Source organism: Melanerpes formicivorus, unplaced genomic scaffold, assembly GCF_026170545.1.
Source record: "Melanerpes formicivorus ecotype bairdi unplaced genomic scaffold, bMelFor1.0.p_v2 SCAF_1, whole genome shotgun sequence".
Lineage (NCBI taxonomy): Eukaryota > Metazoa > Chordata > Aves > Piciformes > Picidae > Melanerpes > Melanerpes formicivorus.
In genome coordinates this window covers 40,518,663-40,532,327 of record NW_027142353.1, presented here as the reverse complement: position 1 = coordinate 40,532,327, position 13,665 = coordinate 40,518,663, and the positions used below count along the sequence as shown (strand labels likewise).

Genomic DNA, 13,665 nt, shown 5'->3' with positions numbered 1-13,665 from the left:
CACATACTCAGTATTACTATCTAAAATATATTGTGTATCTGTATGTGACAGTGGTATGGAAATAACCTGAACGTTCTTCTGACTGCTCTTTTTTCTTTTGTAGCTCCTGACTTACCCCCTGAGTCCAAATGAAAGTTTTCTAAGGTATCTGACTTTACCACAGGACAATGAGCTAGCGATTGATCTGAGACAAACAGCTGTAGTGGTCATGGCTCATTTAGATCGTTTAGCCACCCCTTGTATGCCTCCACAGTGCAGCTCTCCTACATCTCATAAGGTAACTGATTGCAGTGTTAAATTTAGTAAGATATTTTCCTAAAAGTTTAACTGATTTTCAAATCCTAAAACTCTTCAGAATTCCTTGCGTTGCCTAAATTTGTCTTACTTGAATATCTCCCATCACATCAATGTTCTTTCCATCAGCCTTGGAGTACTGTTTGATGGTTAGTGAACCATTGCTTCTTGGCAAATTCTACCGTATTTTGAGTTGTTTCCTGTGTTTATCACAGTAAATATTCAAGACCAGAGGTTTTGGGTTTTTTTTAATGTTGGGAGTCTGATATATTAAAACTAAAATAAAAAAAATAAATTAACTTCCCAGCTTGTTTTATTGACTAGTAGGCATTAATTACTGTCACAGATTTGAGTGTGTTTGGCATATGAAGGTTTAAAAAAATAGTCTGCTCTATGCATTTTATTGAGTTGCATATTTCAAAATTAGTACTTACAGAATTTTTTATCTTATCAGGGGTCTCTGCAAGAGGTCATTGCCTGGGGTTTGATAGGTTGGAAATATTATGCTAACGTGAATGGTCCAATTCAATGTGAAGGACTTGCCAATCTTGGAGTTGTTCAAGTTGCCTGTGCAGAGAAACGTTTTCTAATACTGTCTAGGAATGGTCGAGTCTATACACAAGCATACAACAGTGATACCCTGGTGAGTGGTATTTTACATGTTTGTAATAATACATTCTCTTCTATGTTACTTCATATCGTAAGTCTGCTCCCTTACAGTATTTTGGAAGAGTAGATAGAGGCATACTTTGATAGAGGTATGCTTTCTTTTGTCAGCTTTTGAAGTTTCAGAAAGAGCAATTTTCATATCTTACATTGATTTGAGGAAATGGATCTGGTTTTGGTAATTTCTCTCAGGCTAGAGGTTATGAATGCAATGATAATTGCTTTCCTTGGTATGCTGGCCTTGTAACAACAACTGGTAGATATGAAATGGAGTTTACTTTCAGTGATGTAACACTGTGTCCAAACTATGCAGTTTCTCAAACAAAACCATACTGTAACAGAGACATTTGTCACTTCAATTGCCTAGAAGATGAACACCATTTTCTTGGTTAATGAAGGCCTTATAAGGATGGTAACAAAACAACTTCAGAGTGGTGGTGGTGTTGTCAGACTGAAATAGCAAATCTTTTTTTTTTCCCCTCCTTTCTACCTCTGCCTGATTAACTTGAATGAACAGTTAGGAAAAAACCAAAACCTTAGGAAAACATTACCTAGTTGTCCTGTATATAGTCAAGTGATGGAAAATATAAGCAGTTTTTGTGAGTGTACTACTTTTGTTTGATTCACAGGGACCACAGCTGGTGCAGAGTCTAGCTTCCAGAAATATTGTGAAGATAGCAGCACATTCAGATGGGCATCACTATCTTGCTTTGTCAGCAAATGGTGAAGTTTTCTCTTGGGGTTGTGGAGATGGTGGAAGACTAGGTCATGGGGATACAGTGTATGTAATAAAAATAATCATTTGTTTACCAGTGTTGTGAATTTGTTGTAAAAACTGTTTAGTTTTATGTAGATAAGCACATTTAGCATTTGATATTCATTTCTGTTACTGAACAGAAATTACATTCTCCCTGCATATATTCTCTGCCTATAATCCTCCCAGTTTTGTATTAATGCTCCTTTCTGAAATACTTGTAGATAGAGGGTGTAGTAGTGGTTACATTGTTTTATGAATCTGCAATGAATTTTGCTCTACCAGCATTGATTCAGATTTCATTTCCTATGCATCCATGCTGCTTATATCATTCTTTTTTTACCCCTTTGCTACGCAGTAACATTACTTTCCTGCTTTTGTGTAGGAGAAGTCTTCTATATGGGTATACTGTTGGGAGTGCCTGCAGTGCTGAATTCCCTATTGAAGCAGGGGTGTTGCTACACAAGAGTTAGCAGTGTCATGAAATGGTTCAGATGTAGTAATTAAGATAATTTATTTATTTTTTTAATAAACACTATGTTAATTGGAAATAGAAATAATAGTTGTCAGACATTGCTTCAGTGGTTTGTATGTTGTTAAACAATCTGAACTTAATTTTTATGGCTCTATTTATGTATTGATACTTCAGACTCATGATGAGGTTTGCAGGTTGAATTGTTGCCTTATGAGGATGTCGTACATTTTATCATCTACTCATCAGATCACCTTTTCTGAAATATGTCACCTTCTCTTTAGCCCTCTGGAGGAACCTAAGATGATATCTGCTTTATCTGGAAAGCAAGCTGGGAAACATGTCGTTCATATTGCATGTGGAAGCACCTATAGCGCAGCTGTTACTGCTGAAGGAGAACTATATACATGGGGGCGAGGAAACTATGGCAGACTTGGTCATGGTATGTTACTTGATATCTTGAAGTAAGCAATTTGTCAAACAATTGTTTAGTACCTGTCATGAATGATCTTCTATCCAACTTAGCTACAGCTGATTTGAGGACCAAATGTAGTTTAGCAGGAATTGAAATAGTTATGGAAGGGATTGTCTCAAAACCATTGCATTTCTATATGTGAAAATAAGCAGCAGGATAGAGAAGAAAATTCTATACTGATCTGTCTTCCTTGTGAAGAAAATACTACCTTACGGGTTAAATCTATACCTGAGAAATAATATGGGAGCTTTCTAGTTATGATGCTCAAATCTGAAAAGAAAACCAAATGAACACACTCCCAAACAAAACGCCAAAAAGCAAATAAAAAGCCACAAAGAAACCCCAAACAAAAGAATCTACCACACCTCCTTAGTTTTGCTTCTCACAGAACTGCTTTGTTTTGAAGGTTCTAGTGAAGATCAGACCATCCCAATGCTGGTCACAGGGCTGAAAGGACTCAAAGTTATTGATGTTTCCTGTGGGAGTGGAGATGCTCAGACTCTCGCGGTTACTGAAAATGGTTAGTAAAATGCAACTTAATACTTAAGCTTATCTTTTCTTCCTTTCATTCCAATGAAGTTTATACTGCAGATATGCTTATTTCCAGTGGCTCAAACTGTAAGAATTTGAAGCTGAAATTCCATTGGGGGGGGAATACATATGTGCATTTATACATTTTGCATTATGTATGCAGATACATTTCTATGCAATATATTTATTACTAGTATGCAAATATGTGTTTCGTTTTACACAAAAATATTACGTATATGTACACGAGAGTCTAATTCTTAATTATTATTACATAAGTGCAAATAATTCACATTGTCACAATAGCCACTTAATCCTTGGGAGAGGTTATATTGAAATTCTGCTTCCCATTAATCTGAGCATGATGCCTAGCGTGAGACAGATTCAAAACCTGAATTCTACTTTGTGAGGTTAATTCCCAGAGTCATACCTTAGAAAGCAGATGGTTATTGGAAGCTAATTGCTATTTTAAAATACAGTTGGTAATGGTGATATGCAGCATTTAAACCTGAAGGATTTGCTCATTCAGTGGAAATCCATTTTAGGTGGGGGATTTTTGTGGGTGGTTTGTTGCTTCCACCTCACCCCCTTACATTTTCTCTATTTCGGTGTCTTCTTGCAAGCCTACGTTGCTTATCAGAGTTACTTGGAGACCAGCTTATGCAAGTAGAGAATACAAATTCATCAGAAAGTAAACAAAGATTTTCTTTGTTCTGCATGCATGGTTTTACTGTTCTTGAACCATAATTTTATTATGCAGGATGACCGACTATGTCTAAGTTCCTACATCAGGGCTTAGATTTAGTAGTGTGTATCAAAAGATCATGAAATGTTTGAATGGCAAGAACTAAATTTAAAACGGGTTTTGCTGACAGCTTGACCATTTGATGTGGAAAAAGATTTTACAAGTTCTTATAATTAACACCTTGTGATAATAGAAGGCAGATTTTAACTGGAGATCAGGCTTGATTAACAGTGAATCCTATATTTCATGTGTTTTGAAGAAGAGCATTTTGTACACTGATTTCTCATTGTGTATTATGTGTTACACTTAAGTTTTATCAATGTGAAAACTTAAAATCTTACCTTTCCTCTTATTTTCATGAACAATTAGAAATTAATATGTGTTAGTTCCTAAATTACAATCTAAAAATTGTGCTTACTAGAGAGCCTAGTATTTTTAAAAAACTAGCTTGTAAAGACTGGTGGCTTTATGACACCGCCAGATCAGCTCAGATGGAAGCAAATTAAACTATATTTACATGCAAAACTACAATCTAAAAATATGAAATGCAATGAATATGTACAAAATACACAATATTTACATGTATTTGCCATTTATAAACAACACGAGAAGCCCCCTGGATAAAATCAGGGGGCTCTCAATAGCTTCCCCCTCTCTGGCCCCTTCTCTCGCACTGTACAAGGGACAGAAGTAAAGAGGAGAAAAGCAGAGAGTAGCTTGTTAGTACTTAGCCACAACAAAGAAACACAGCCAGTCAGCAAGCTAGCAGAAGCAACCAGCTAGCATCTGCTAGAATGAAGAATGGAGAAAGGGAAAGAGTTTATACAACTAACTTTATTAGTTATCAGACCAATGGAATTATTTAGACCGTATAATTATTTTTCTTTTGCATCCAATGGTAATTTGTTTACATTCTACAACTTTTTACTCAATCTGTGGAAAATTTCCTAGGCATTAGCCTAAAACTGCAACCCAAAATATGTCATTATTTAATGTCAAAATAAGTACTTTTTGTTTTCTTTCTCTTGATTTAAAGGCCAAGTGTGGTCTTGGGGTGATGGAGATTATGGAAAGCTGGGAAGAGGAGGCAGTGATGGTTGCAAGACTCCTAAGTTAATAGAAAAACTTCAACATCTGGACATTGTCAAAGTACGCTGTGGCAGTCAGTTTTCTATTGCTCTAACCAAAGATGGCCAGGTCTACACCTGGGGAAAAGGTGACAATCAGAGACTTGGGCATGGAACAGAAGAGCATGTTCGGTATCCCAAACTGCTGGAAGGCTTGAAAGGTAACTATTGTAGCTGGAAATACTCCAAAGTTCTTTTGCTATTGTTGGAATCTTTTACCGAGCGCTAATGGTCTCAACTCTGAAGGCCCATGTACTCAGTCATGTTTTATGCTGGTTGAGTTGAAAAAGGTAATAGTGCACATTTCCCATTGCCTCTGTGTTCATACCTTTAAAAATCTAGCAGACTGACTCTGTTAGGACTACTTTAATGCTGCTTGTCTTTGTTCAGTTCTGGGCCCGTTAACTATGCCACTGTCACACGTCTTTGTGGATAAAATGGAAGAATGTGTTATTACAGCCTAAAAGCAAGAATATACCATCACAACCTACAAAGTGCACCAAACGATACACGTTGCAACCCAAGGTTACAACCTTGAATATGCTAAATATTTGCTTAACCCTCTGGGTAAGGGTTCTCAATCCCAGGAAATTGTTCTCTTGGCTGGTGTCCTGACCAAGGCAGAAGGGTCTTGTGCAGGCTAGATGTGGCACTGGAGAGGCAGCTCCTGGTTTCAAACCCAAATCTTAGGGCTTTTATCCCCTGATTTAGGCAACTGTGCCAAACTTTGCCTGAGCGAATTATACTGTCTGGCATGTCTATATCTGGCAGTGTCATGGAGTTTCCCCTTCTTCTTCTTTATCCATGGGTGGAGTTCACTTATATGCTTTTCTTTTACTTCTCTTTGGCTGATCTTACAGTTGTCTGAATACACAGGACTGTTGGCTAAAAAAAACACTGGAACCCCTCAGCTTCTCTTTATCTTACTTTCTTGGCCAACAGTGTAGTGGCTTGAATTGAGACTCAGTGAATATTATTGTGGTATTTCAAGGCTTGGCTCAGTTGTGCCCTCTTTGGTTTATGACTTCTGGACATCTCAGGGCTGAGCTACCTACACAGCTTGCCATGGGTTGTGCCTGTACAGACAGGGTCTCAGGGTGAAAGGGTCACTTCTACAGCACCCGGTGAGTCACCTGCATGCACTGGACTTTATCAAAACTTGTTGAGAGCCATTAGCAGGACAATCCATACAGTCTTTTAAAAATCGTTAAATATTTCTTTGTTTTATCTTTTCCTGTACTCTTGTAATGCTCTACTAGGGCAAAGGTGAGACTTAACTATGAACACTTTACAGATGTCAAGTATGGTTGTAATTAGCACAATTTTCCTTACCTCTGATGTTTTTATCTTAATGATTGTGATCTTTAAGTTGTGTTTTCTATATTTGTCTTTTTTTTTTTTATCAGGGAAAAAAGTGATAGATGTGGCAGCTGGATCTACCCACTGTTTAGCACTGACTGAAGATAGTGAAGTTCACAGCTGGGGAAGCAATGATCAGTGTCAACATTTTGATACTTTGCGGGTCACCAAACCAGAGCCCAGAGCTCTCCCAGGATTAGACAGAAAGCATATTGTTGGAATTGCTTGTGGACCTGCTCAGGTAAGTGTTATTTTGAAGTGTTAATTACAGTTTGTCACTGAGACTAGTTCTGCACAATAATCCTAGCCCCTCTTTCTGTGCTTACATGATTTGGGTTTCTTTTACATATTCTTATTTCTTACTTTGAATAAAAGAAGGCTTTGGAAAAACAAGTTTTGTGCAGTTCCCCATCAACAAGGGACGGCAGGTTTTTCCTCTGTGAGGTGTTCTGAGAAGTAGCTATTTACCTATTTTGTTTTCCATCTGGTAGAGCAATTGAAGAATTGTGAATCAAAATGTTTCCTGCAGCAGAAATAGTGAGGTATCTGAATTGGCTTAACAGCACTTTGGAAAGTACGATAAGGAAGGGTTTTTTTTCCTGGCATTGGAAGGGTTTTATGTCTGTTTATAAGGATGAGAACGGAGGGCTTTCTTGAACAAATGTGTTGATATTGTTTCTGCTTCTTGTATTACTGTTTGAAGGCAGATCTTACCTGTACACTACTATTTCTAATCAGTGTCAAATTTGAGAAATAACTGTTGCACTTTTTATATTGTTTCCATTTATAGAGTTTTGCTTGGTCATCATGTTCAGAGTGGTCCATAGGCTTACGGTTGCCTTTTGTGGTGGATGTTTGCCCCATGACATTTGAGCAGCTGGATCTGTTACTAAAACAAGTGACAGAGGGAATGGATGGCTCCTCTGACTGGCCTCCTCCTCAAGAAAAGGAGTGTATGGCTGTGGCAACATTAAACCTTTTAAGGCTTCAGGTATGTTCAATTTCTTACGCATTGAATAGTCCCCGAGTTAAATGTTTTACTAAGTTGCTTGAATTAAATAGTGGATGTCATGTGCCTTAAAACATTTTTAATGATTAAAGAAGTGAAATCAGTACAGGATCACTTTCTGCTTTTTGAAATCTAGGAGCTAGTGGTTGGTGTTTTTTTTTCCCCCCCTCTTAACAGGGTTTGTTTTTTGTTTTTTTTTTGGGCCTTATAAAAATTGAACTATAAAAACAAAACGTAAATGGATGTATATTTTATGTTCAGTTAATAAGCCTATACACTCAGAGATTCTTAAAATTTCTAAGACTTTTTAATAGCATTTCTAAGAGCATCCTCCTTAGAAGGTATCTGACAGTCACTGAAGTTGTGCTACTTTCCTGACATACTGTAGTGAAGTAGAAACAGTTTAGTTTCATAGTTTCATAGTTTCATAGTTTCATTCAGGGTTGGAAGGGACCACAAGGATCATCTAGTTCCAACCCCCCTGCCATGGGCAGGGACACCCCACACTAGATCAGGCTGGACAGAGCCTCATCCAGCCTGCTCTTAAACACCCCCAGGGACGGGGCCTCGACCACCTCCCTGGACAACCCATTCCAGGGTTTCACCACTCTCATGGTGAAGAACCTCCTCCTCACATGCAGCCTGAATCTCCCCACCTCCAGCTTCATTCCATTCCCCCTAGTCCTATCACTACCTGAGATCCTGAGAAGTCCTTCCCCAGCCTTCCTGTAGGCCCCCTTCAGATACTGGAAGGCCACAATTAGGTCACCTCGGAGCCTTCTCTTCTGCAGACTGAACAGCCCCAACTCCTTCAGTCTGTCCTCATAGGAGAGGTGCTCCAGCCCTCTGATCATCCTTGTGGCCCTTCTCTGGACACGTTCCAGCACCTCCACATCCCTCTTGTAATAGGGGCTCCAGAACTGGACACAGTACTCCAGGTGGGGTCTCACCAGGGCTGAGTAGAGGGGGAGGATCACCTCCCTCGACCTGCTAGCCACACTTCTCCTGATGCAGCCCAGGATCTGATTGGCTTTGCGGGCTGCAAGTGCACACTGAGAGCTCATGTTGAGCTTTTTGTCCACCAGCACCCCCAAGTCTCTCTCCTCAGGGCTACCCTCCAGCCAGTCACTGCCCAGCCTGTATTTGTGCCTGGGATTGCCTCGACCCAGATGCAGGACCCTGCACTTGCTCTTATTGAACTTCATGAGGTTGGCCTGTGCCCACCTCTCCAGCCTGTCAAGGTCCCTCTGGATGGCCTCCCTTCCCTCCAGCATGTCTGCTGCACCACACAGCTTGGTGTCATCAGCAAACTTGCTGAGGGTGCACTCAATGCCACTGTCCATGTCCCCCACAAAGATGTTGAATAAGACAGGTCCCAGGACTGATCCCTGAGGGACTCCACTTGTCACTGGCCTCCACTGGGACATGGAGCCATTGACAGCCACTCTTTGGGTGCGACCATCAAGCCAGTTCCTTATCCATCTAGTGGTCCACCCATCAAACCCATGTGTCACCAGTTTGGAGACCAGGATGTGGTGCGGGACAGTGTCGAAGGCTTTGCTCAGGTCCAGGTAAATGACATCAGTTGCTCGCCCCTCATCTATTAATTTTGTCACCTGCTCATAGAAGGCCACCAGGTTGGTCAGGCAGGATTTGCCCTTGGCAAAGCCATGCTGACTGTTCCCAATCACCTCTTCACTATTCTTTTGAGCGAGTAGTGACTCCAGGAGGATCTGCTCCATGATCTTTCCAGGCACAGAGGTGAGACTGACTGGCCTGTAGTTCCCTGGTTCCTCCTTCTTGCCCTTTTTGAAGATGGGGGCAATGTTTCCCCTTTTCCAGTCTGTGGGGACTTCACCAGACTGCCAGGACTTTTGAAATATAATAGAGAGGGGTTTAGCAACCTCATCTGCCAGTTCTCTCAGTACCCGTGGGTGTATCCCGTCGGGTCCCATGGACTTGAACACTTTCAGGTTCTTCAGATGATCACGAACCTGATCTGCACTTACAATGGGCAGTTCTTCCTCCCCGTCCCTGGCTTTGACTTCCATAACATCAGGAGTGTGGCTAGAGGCCCTTGCAGTGAAGACTGAGGTAAAGAAGTTATTAAGTACCTCAGCCTTTTCCTCATCACATGTGACCATGTCACCATTTTCCTTTCTGAGGGGGCCCACACCTTCCCTAGTCTTCTTCTTCCCATTAATATACCTGTAAAAGTTCTTAGTATTCCCTTTAATCTCCCTGGCTAGATTCAACTCAAACTCTGCTTTGGCTTTCCTGACCAGGACTCTTGCTGCTCGGGCAGCTTCCTTGTATTCCCCCTGTTCTACCTGTCCTTCCCTCCACTTCCTGTAGAGTTTCCTTTTAAGTAATAGTGTGTCCAGTAGCTCCTTGCCCATCCAGGCAGGCCTCCTAGCATTCTTACCTGCTTTTCTCTTTGTTGGTACACAGAGCTCCTGGACACAGAGGAGGTGGTCCTTGAATACTGACCAGCTGTCCTGGGTCCCTCTTCCCTCCAGGGCTTTGTCCCACGACACTTTGGCTAGCAGATCCCTGAAGCGATCAAAATCTGCATGCCTAAAGTCTAGGGTCGTGAGCTTGGAATACTTCCTCCTGATTGCCCTGAGGATGTTAAATTCAACTGCTTCATGGTCACTGCAGCCAAGGCCGTCTATGAGCCTCACATTGCTTACCAGCCCTTCCCTGTTGGTGAGAACAAGGTCCAGCATAGCACCATTTCTTGTTGGTTCCTCCACCATTTGGAGGAGGAAGTTGTCTTCTATGCAGTCCAGGAACATCCTGGATTGCTGGTGCCTTGCTGTGTTGTCCCTCCAGCAGATATCCGGGTGGTTGAAATCACCCATGAGGACCAGGGCTTGTGACCTGGAAGCTGCTTCTATTTGCCTATGGAGGGCCTCATCTGCTTGGATCTGCTGGTCAGGTGGCCTGTAGGAGACCCCCACAGTAATATCTTCTTCCCCTGTCCTGCCTTTAATTTTGACCCATACACTCTCAACTAGCTTATCATCCCTCCCCAGTTGGAGCTCCACTGATTCCAACTGGCTATTGACATAGAGGGCAACACCTCCTCCTCTCCTTCCCTGCCTATCCTTCCTAAAGAGTTTATACCCATCTATGCCTACATCCCAGTCATGGGATTCATCCCACCAAGTTTCAGTAACAGCCACTATGTCATGGCATCCCAGCAGCACAGTGGCCCTTAACTCATCCTGTTTGTTGCCCAAGCTGCGCGCATTCGCATAGAAGCACTTCAGCTGGGCTGGCCCTGTCCTCCTCTTGTGCCAAATCCCCTCGGTTTCCACAGAATGTCCTGGTGGATCATTCGCTGGTGGATCATGGAGTTATTCCTCAGGTTATTATAATTTGGAGTTTTAGGGGATATAGTGAAATATAGTTCATAATCTTTGAATAGTAGTTTAAATTCAGCACGTGTTTTAATTTTACACAGATGAAAGTTGATATCTTGGTCGGTGAATTTACTCAGTTTCTTTCTTCCCCCCTTCAAGTTCACTTCTGTCTTAATTGCAATTTTTTCCCCCCCATTTGTTTTCTCAGCTTCATGCTGCCATTAGTCATCAGGTGGATCCGGAATGCCTTGGCTTAGGTTTGGGCAGTATCCTGCTCAATAGCCTGAAACAGACAGTGGTAACATTAGCAAGCAACGCGGGTGTTCTTAATACCGTGCAATCGGCCGCTCAAGCAGTGCTGCAGAGTGGATGGTCTGTGTTGCTGCCAACAGCAGAAGAGCGGGCTAGGGCGCTCTCAGCGCTCTTACCCAGTGGAGGTTGGTTCTAAGGTTTTAAACCTTTTTGTTGTTGTTGGTTTGTGTTTTTTGTGCTTGCATTTCTAGTTCATCAATAATTTTTTACATTCTTAGTTTCAGGAAATGAAATGAATGTAAGTCCAGGCCGTAGATTTATGATTGACCTTTTGGTGGGCAGCTTGATGGCTGATGGAGGCTTAGAGTCTGCATTAAATGCTGCTATTACTGCAGAAATTCAGGTATGTTTCAACAGCTTTGCAGTTCTGTTTAAAGAGAATAAGATCTATTAAGTGTTTTTTGAAGTTTGTGGATTGGTGTTATCCTCTTGTGACCTGAAACTTGAGCGAGTGTTTATATGGAAGCATGAATCATACTCTCCTTTGTGATAGAGTGTTTTTGCTGCCTAGAGTGATGATTTTAACAATGGTAACAAACCTTTTCATCAGCCCCTGTAATGGGGGCATAATTTTACAAAGCATTTAATACCTTTCGGGGGGATTCTTGGCTTCTTCACTTCCTTGAATTCACCCATATCTTTCCATCAGAAATTTCAGCCTTATTCTTAAGAATTCTAGATGAATGAGTTCTTTGCAGCATCCCAAATATTCATGGGTTCCATTTCAGACTGCTTCAAACATCTGACAGATGCTGACTATGCCATGGACTATGCTTAAGGGATGAAAGAAACATCTTCTGCACAGACTGCTTTAACTTGCTGTATTTATGTAAACATAAATGTCAAAAAACAAAACCATATTTTTTTCTTGCTTCCTGACTTGTTTTATTATTGCAACTGTATTTCCTCATTAGTTTCTCTTCTCATTTTTGGTAAATAGGGAGGCATATAATGCAGAGAAAATGCATATGTTCAGTTTTACATTAATGTATAATATAGCATTAGAATTTCTGGTTGTGTTTAAAAACATTCAGGTCGTCTTGATTTCTTAGTCTTGTGGTTGACACACTGGAGGGTGTGGATGCCATCCAGAGGGAACTGGACAGCCTTGAGAGGCTGGTCTGTGCCAACCTCATGAAGTTCAACAAAGCCAAGTGCAAGATCCTACACCTGAATTGCAGCAATTCCAAGCATAATTAAAGTCTGGGGAAGGAGTGGTTTGAGAGCAGTCTTGAGAGGAGGATTTGGGGTTGCTGGTTTATGAAAACCTCAACATGAGTCAACAATGTGTGCTTGTGGCCCAGAAAGCTAGCTGTCACCTGGGCTGTGTCAAGAAGTATAACCAGCAGGATGAGTGAGGTGAACGGCTTTAGGCTGGAAGAGGAATATTAGAAAGAAATTCTTTACAGTGAAAGTGGTGAGCCACTGGAACAGGTTGTCCAGGGAAGTTGTGGATGCCTCCTCCCTATAGTTTTTAAGGCCAAGTTGGACCGGGCCTTGAGCAACCTAGTCTGGTGTCCTTGCCCATGACAGTGGGGCTGGAACTAGATGATCTTTAAGGTCCCTCACAACCCAATCCATTCAATGATTTACATTGTAGCGTAGACCAGGGATGCTGGAGCCAACTTCAGATATATGCTGGAAGTGATCTACATGGCAGCACACAGTACCACACAGGTTAATTTACATTGTCTGAAATCTGAGTCAGTTGGTTTCCATAGAGTTCTGTATGACTATAGCTCAGCAACAAATCTGACTCAGATTTTTCTGCAGTGGACTGGATTTGTTACTTTGATAAATACAGAGTAAGCATGCCTCCAGTTGTACACTGTGCAATAGCTACTGATATCTATAAACATAGAACAGAAATCAGTTGTTAATTTACATTGGTGGAAATTGTACTTGGAGTTTGTCTGCTTTTGTTTCCCTTCACACGCAAACACACATTCCATCCTTCCTTTCTATATTATGTATGTCTTTAAAAGGTGTGCCCATGTGGTGATTATGGAATATATGGTGCACATTGGCAGGAATTGTTTCATTTCTGGCATAGACGAAAGTAACTCAATACTTTTATCGTTAATATTTGTTAATAAAATGTTTCATAACATTTTCACTGTGGCAGTTTGTGTGCTTGCTTAAACATGATTTACTTTTTTAGGATATTGAAGCGAAAAAAGAAGCACAGAAGGAAAAAGAAATTGATGAACAAGAAGCAAATGCATCAACACTTCACAGGAGCAGGACTCCATTGGACAAAGACCTTATTAATACTGGAATATATGAATCTGCTGGAAAACAAAGTTTACCATTAGTTCAGTTAATTCAGCAGTTACTAAGGTAATGACTTTGAATTGGTTTTTATTTTGGTACAGAAGATTTGTTTAGATGCTTTAGGAAATAATAACTAAAGATGTGTAATTTTGATTGTCAAACAGTCTTCTGCTAGCATTTTAGCTCTTCAGAATTAAAAACACTGCACATTCTCCTTGTTTCCTCCTCTTCGCATGTGTGTAGTTCTGCAATTTTATGCTTGCTAAGGGAGAAAACTTCTAT

General features: G+C 40.9%; 1 protein-coding gene across 3 annotated transcripts in view; it reads left to right on the top strand.

The window, feature by feature from the left end:
• HERC2 (HECT and RLD domain containing E3 ubiquitin protein ligase 2) overlaps positions 1–13,665 on the top strand; it is a 120,827-nt gene that overhangs the window by 37,971 nt on the left and 69,191 nt on the right. For all 3 annotated transcript variants that reach the window (XM_068140704.1, XM_068140685.1, XM_068140695.1), the window contains exons 10-20: positions 104–277; positions 749–937; positions 1,590–1,741; positions 2,471–2,628; positions 3,068–3,181; positions 4,971–5,222; positions 6,468–6,661; positions 7,211–7,411; positions 11,006–11,234; positions 11,328–11,452; positions 13,271–13,449. In XM_068140704.1, coding sequence (XP_067996805.1) covers positions 104–277; positions 749–937; positions 1,590–1,741; positions 2,471–2,628; positions 3,068–3,181; positions 4,971–5,222; positions 6,468–6,661; positions 7,211–7,411; positions 11,006–11,234; positions 11,328–11,452; positions 13,271–13,449 — 1,967 coding nt within the window. The remainder of the gene's footprint in view (positions 1–103; positions 278–748; positions 938–1,589; positions 1,742–2,470; positions 2,629–3,067; positions 3,182–4,970; positions 5,223–6,467; positions 6,662–7,210; positions 7,412–11,005; positions 11,235–11,327; positions 11,453–13,270; positions 13,450–13,665) is intronic.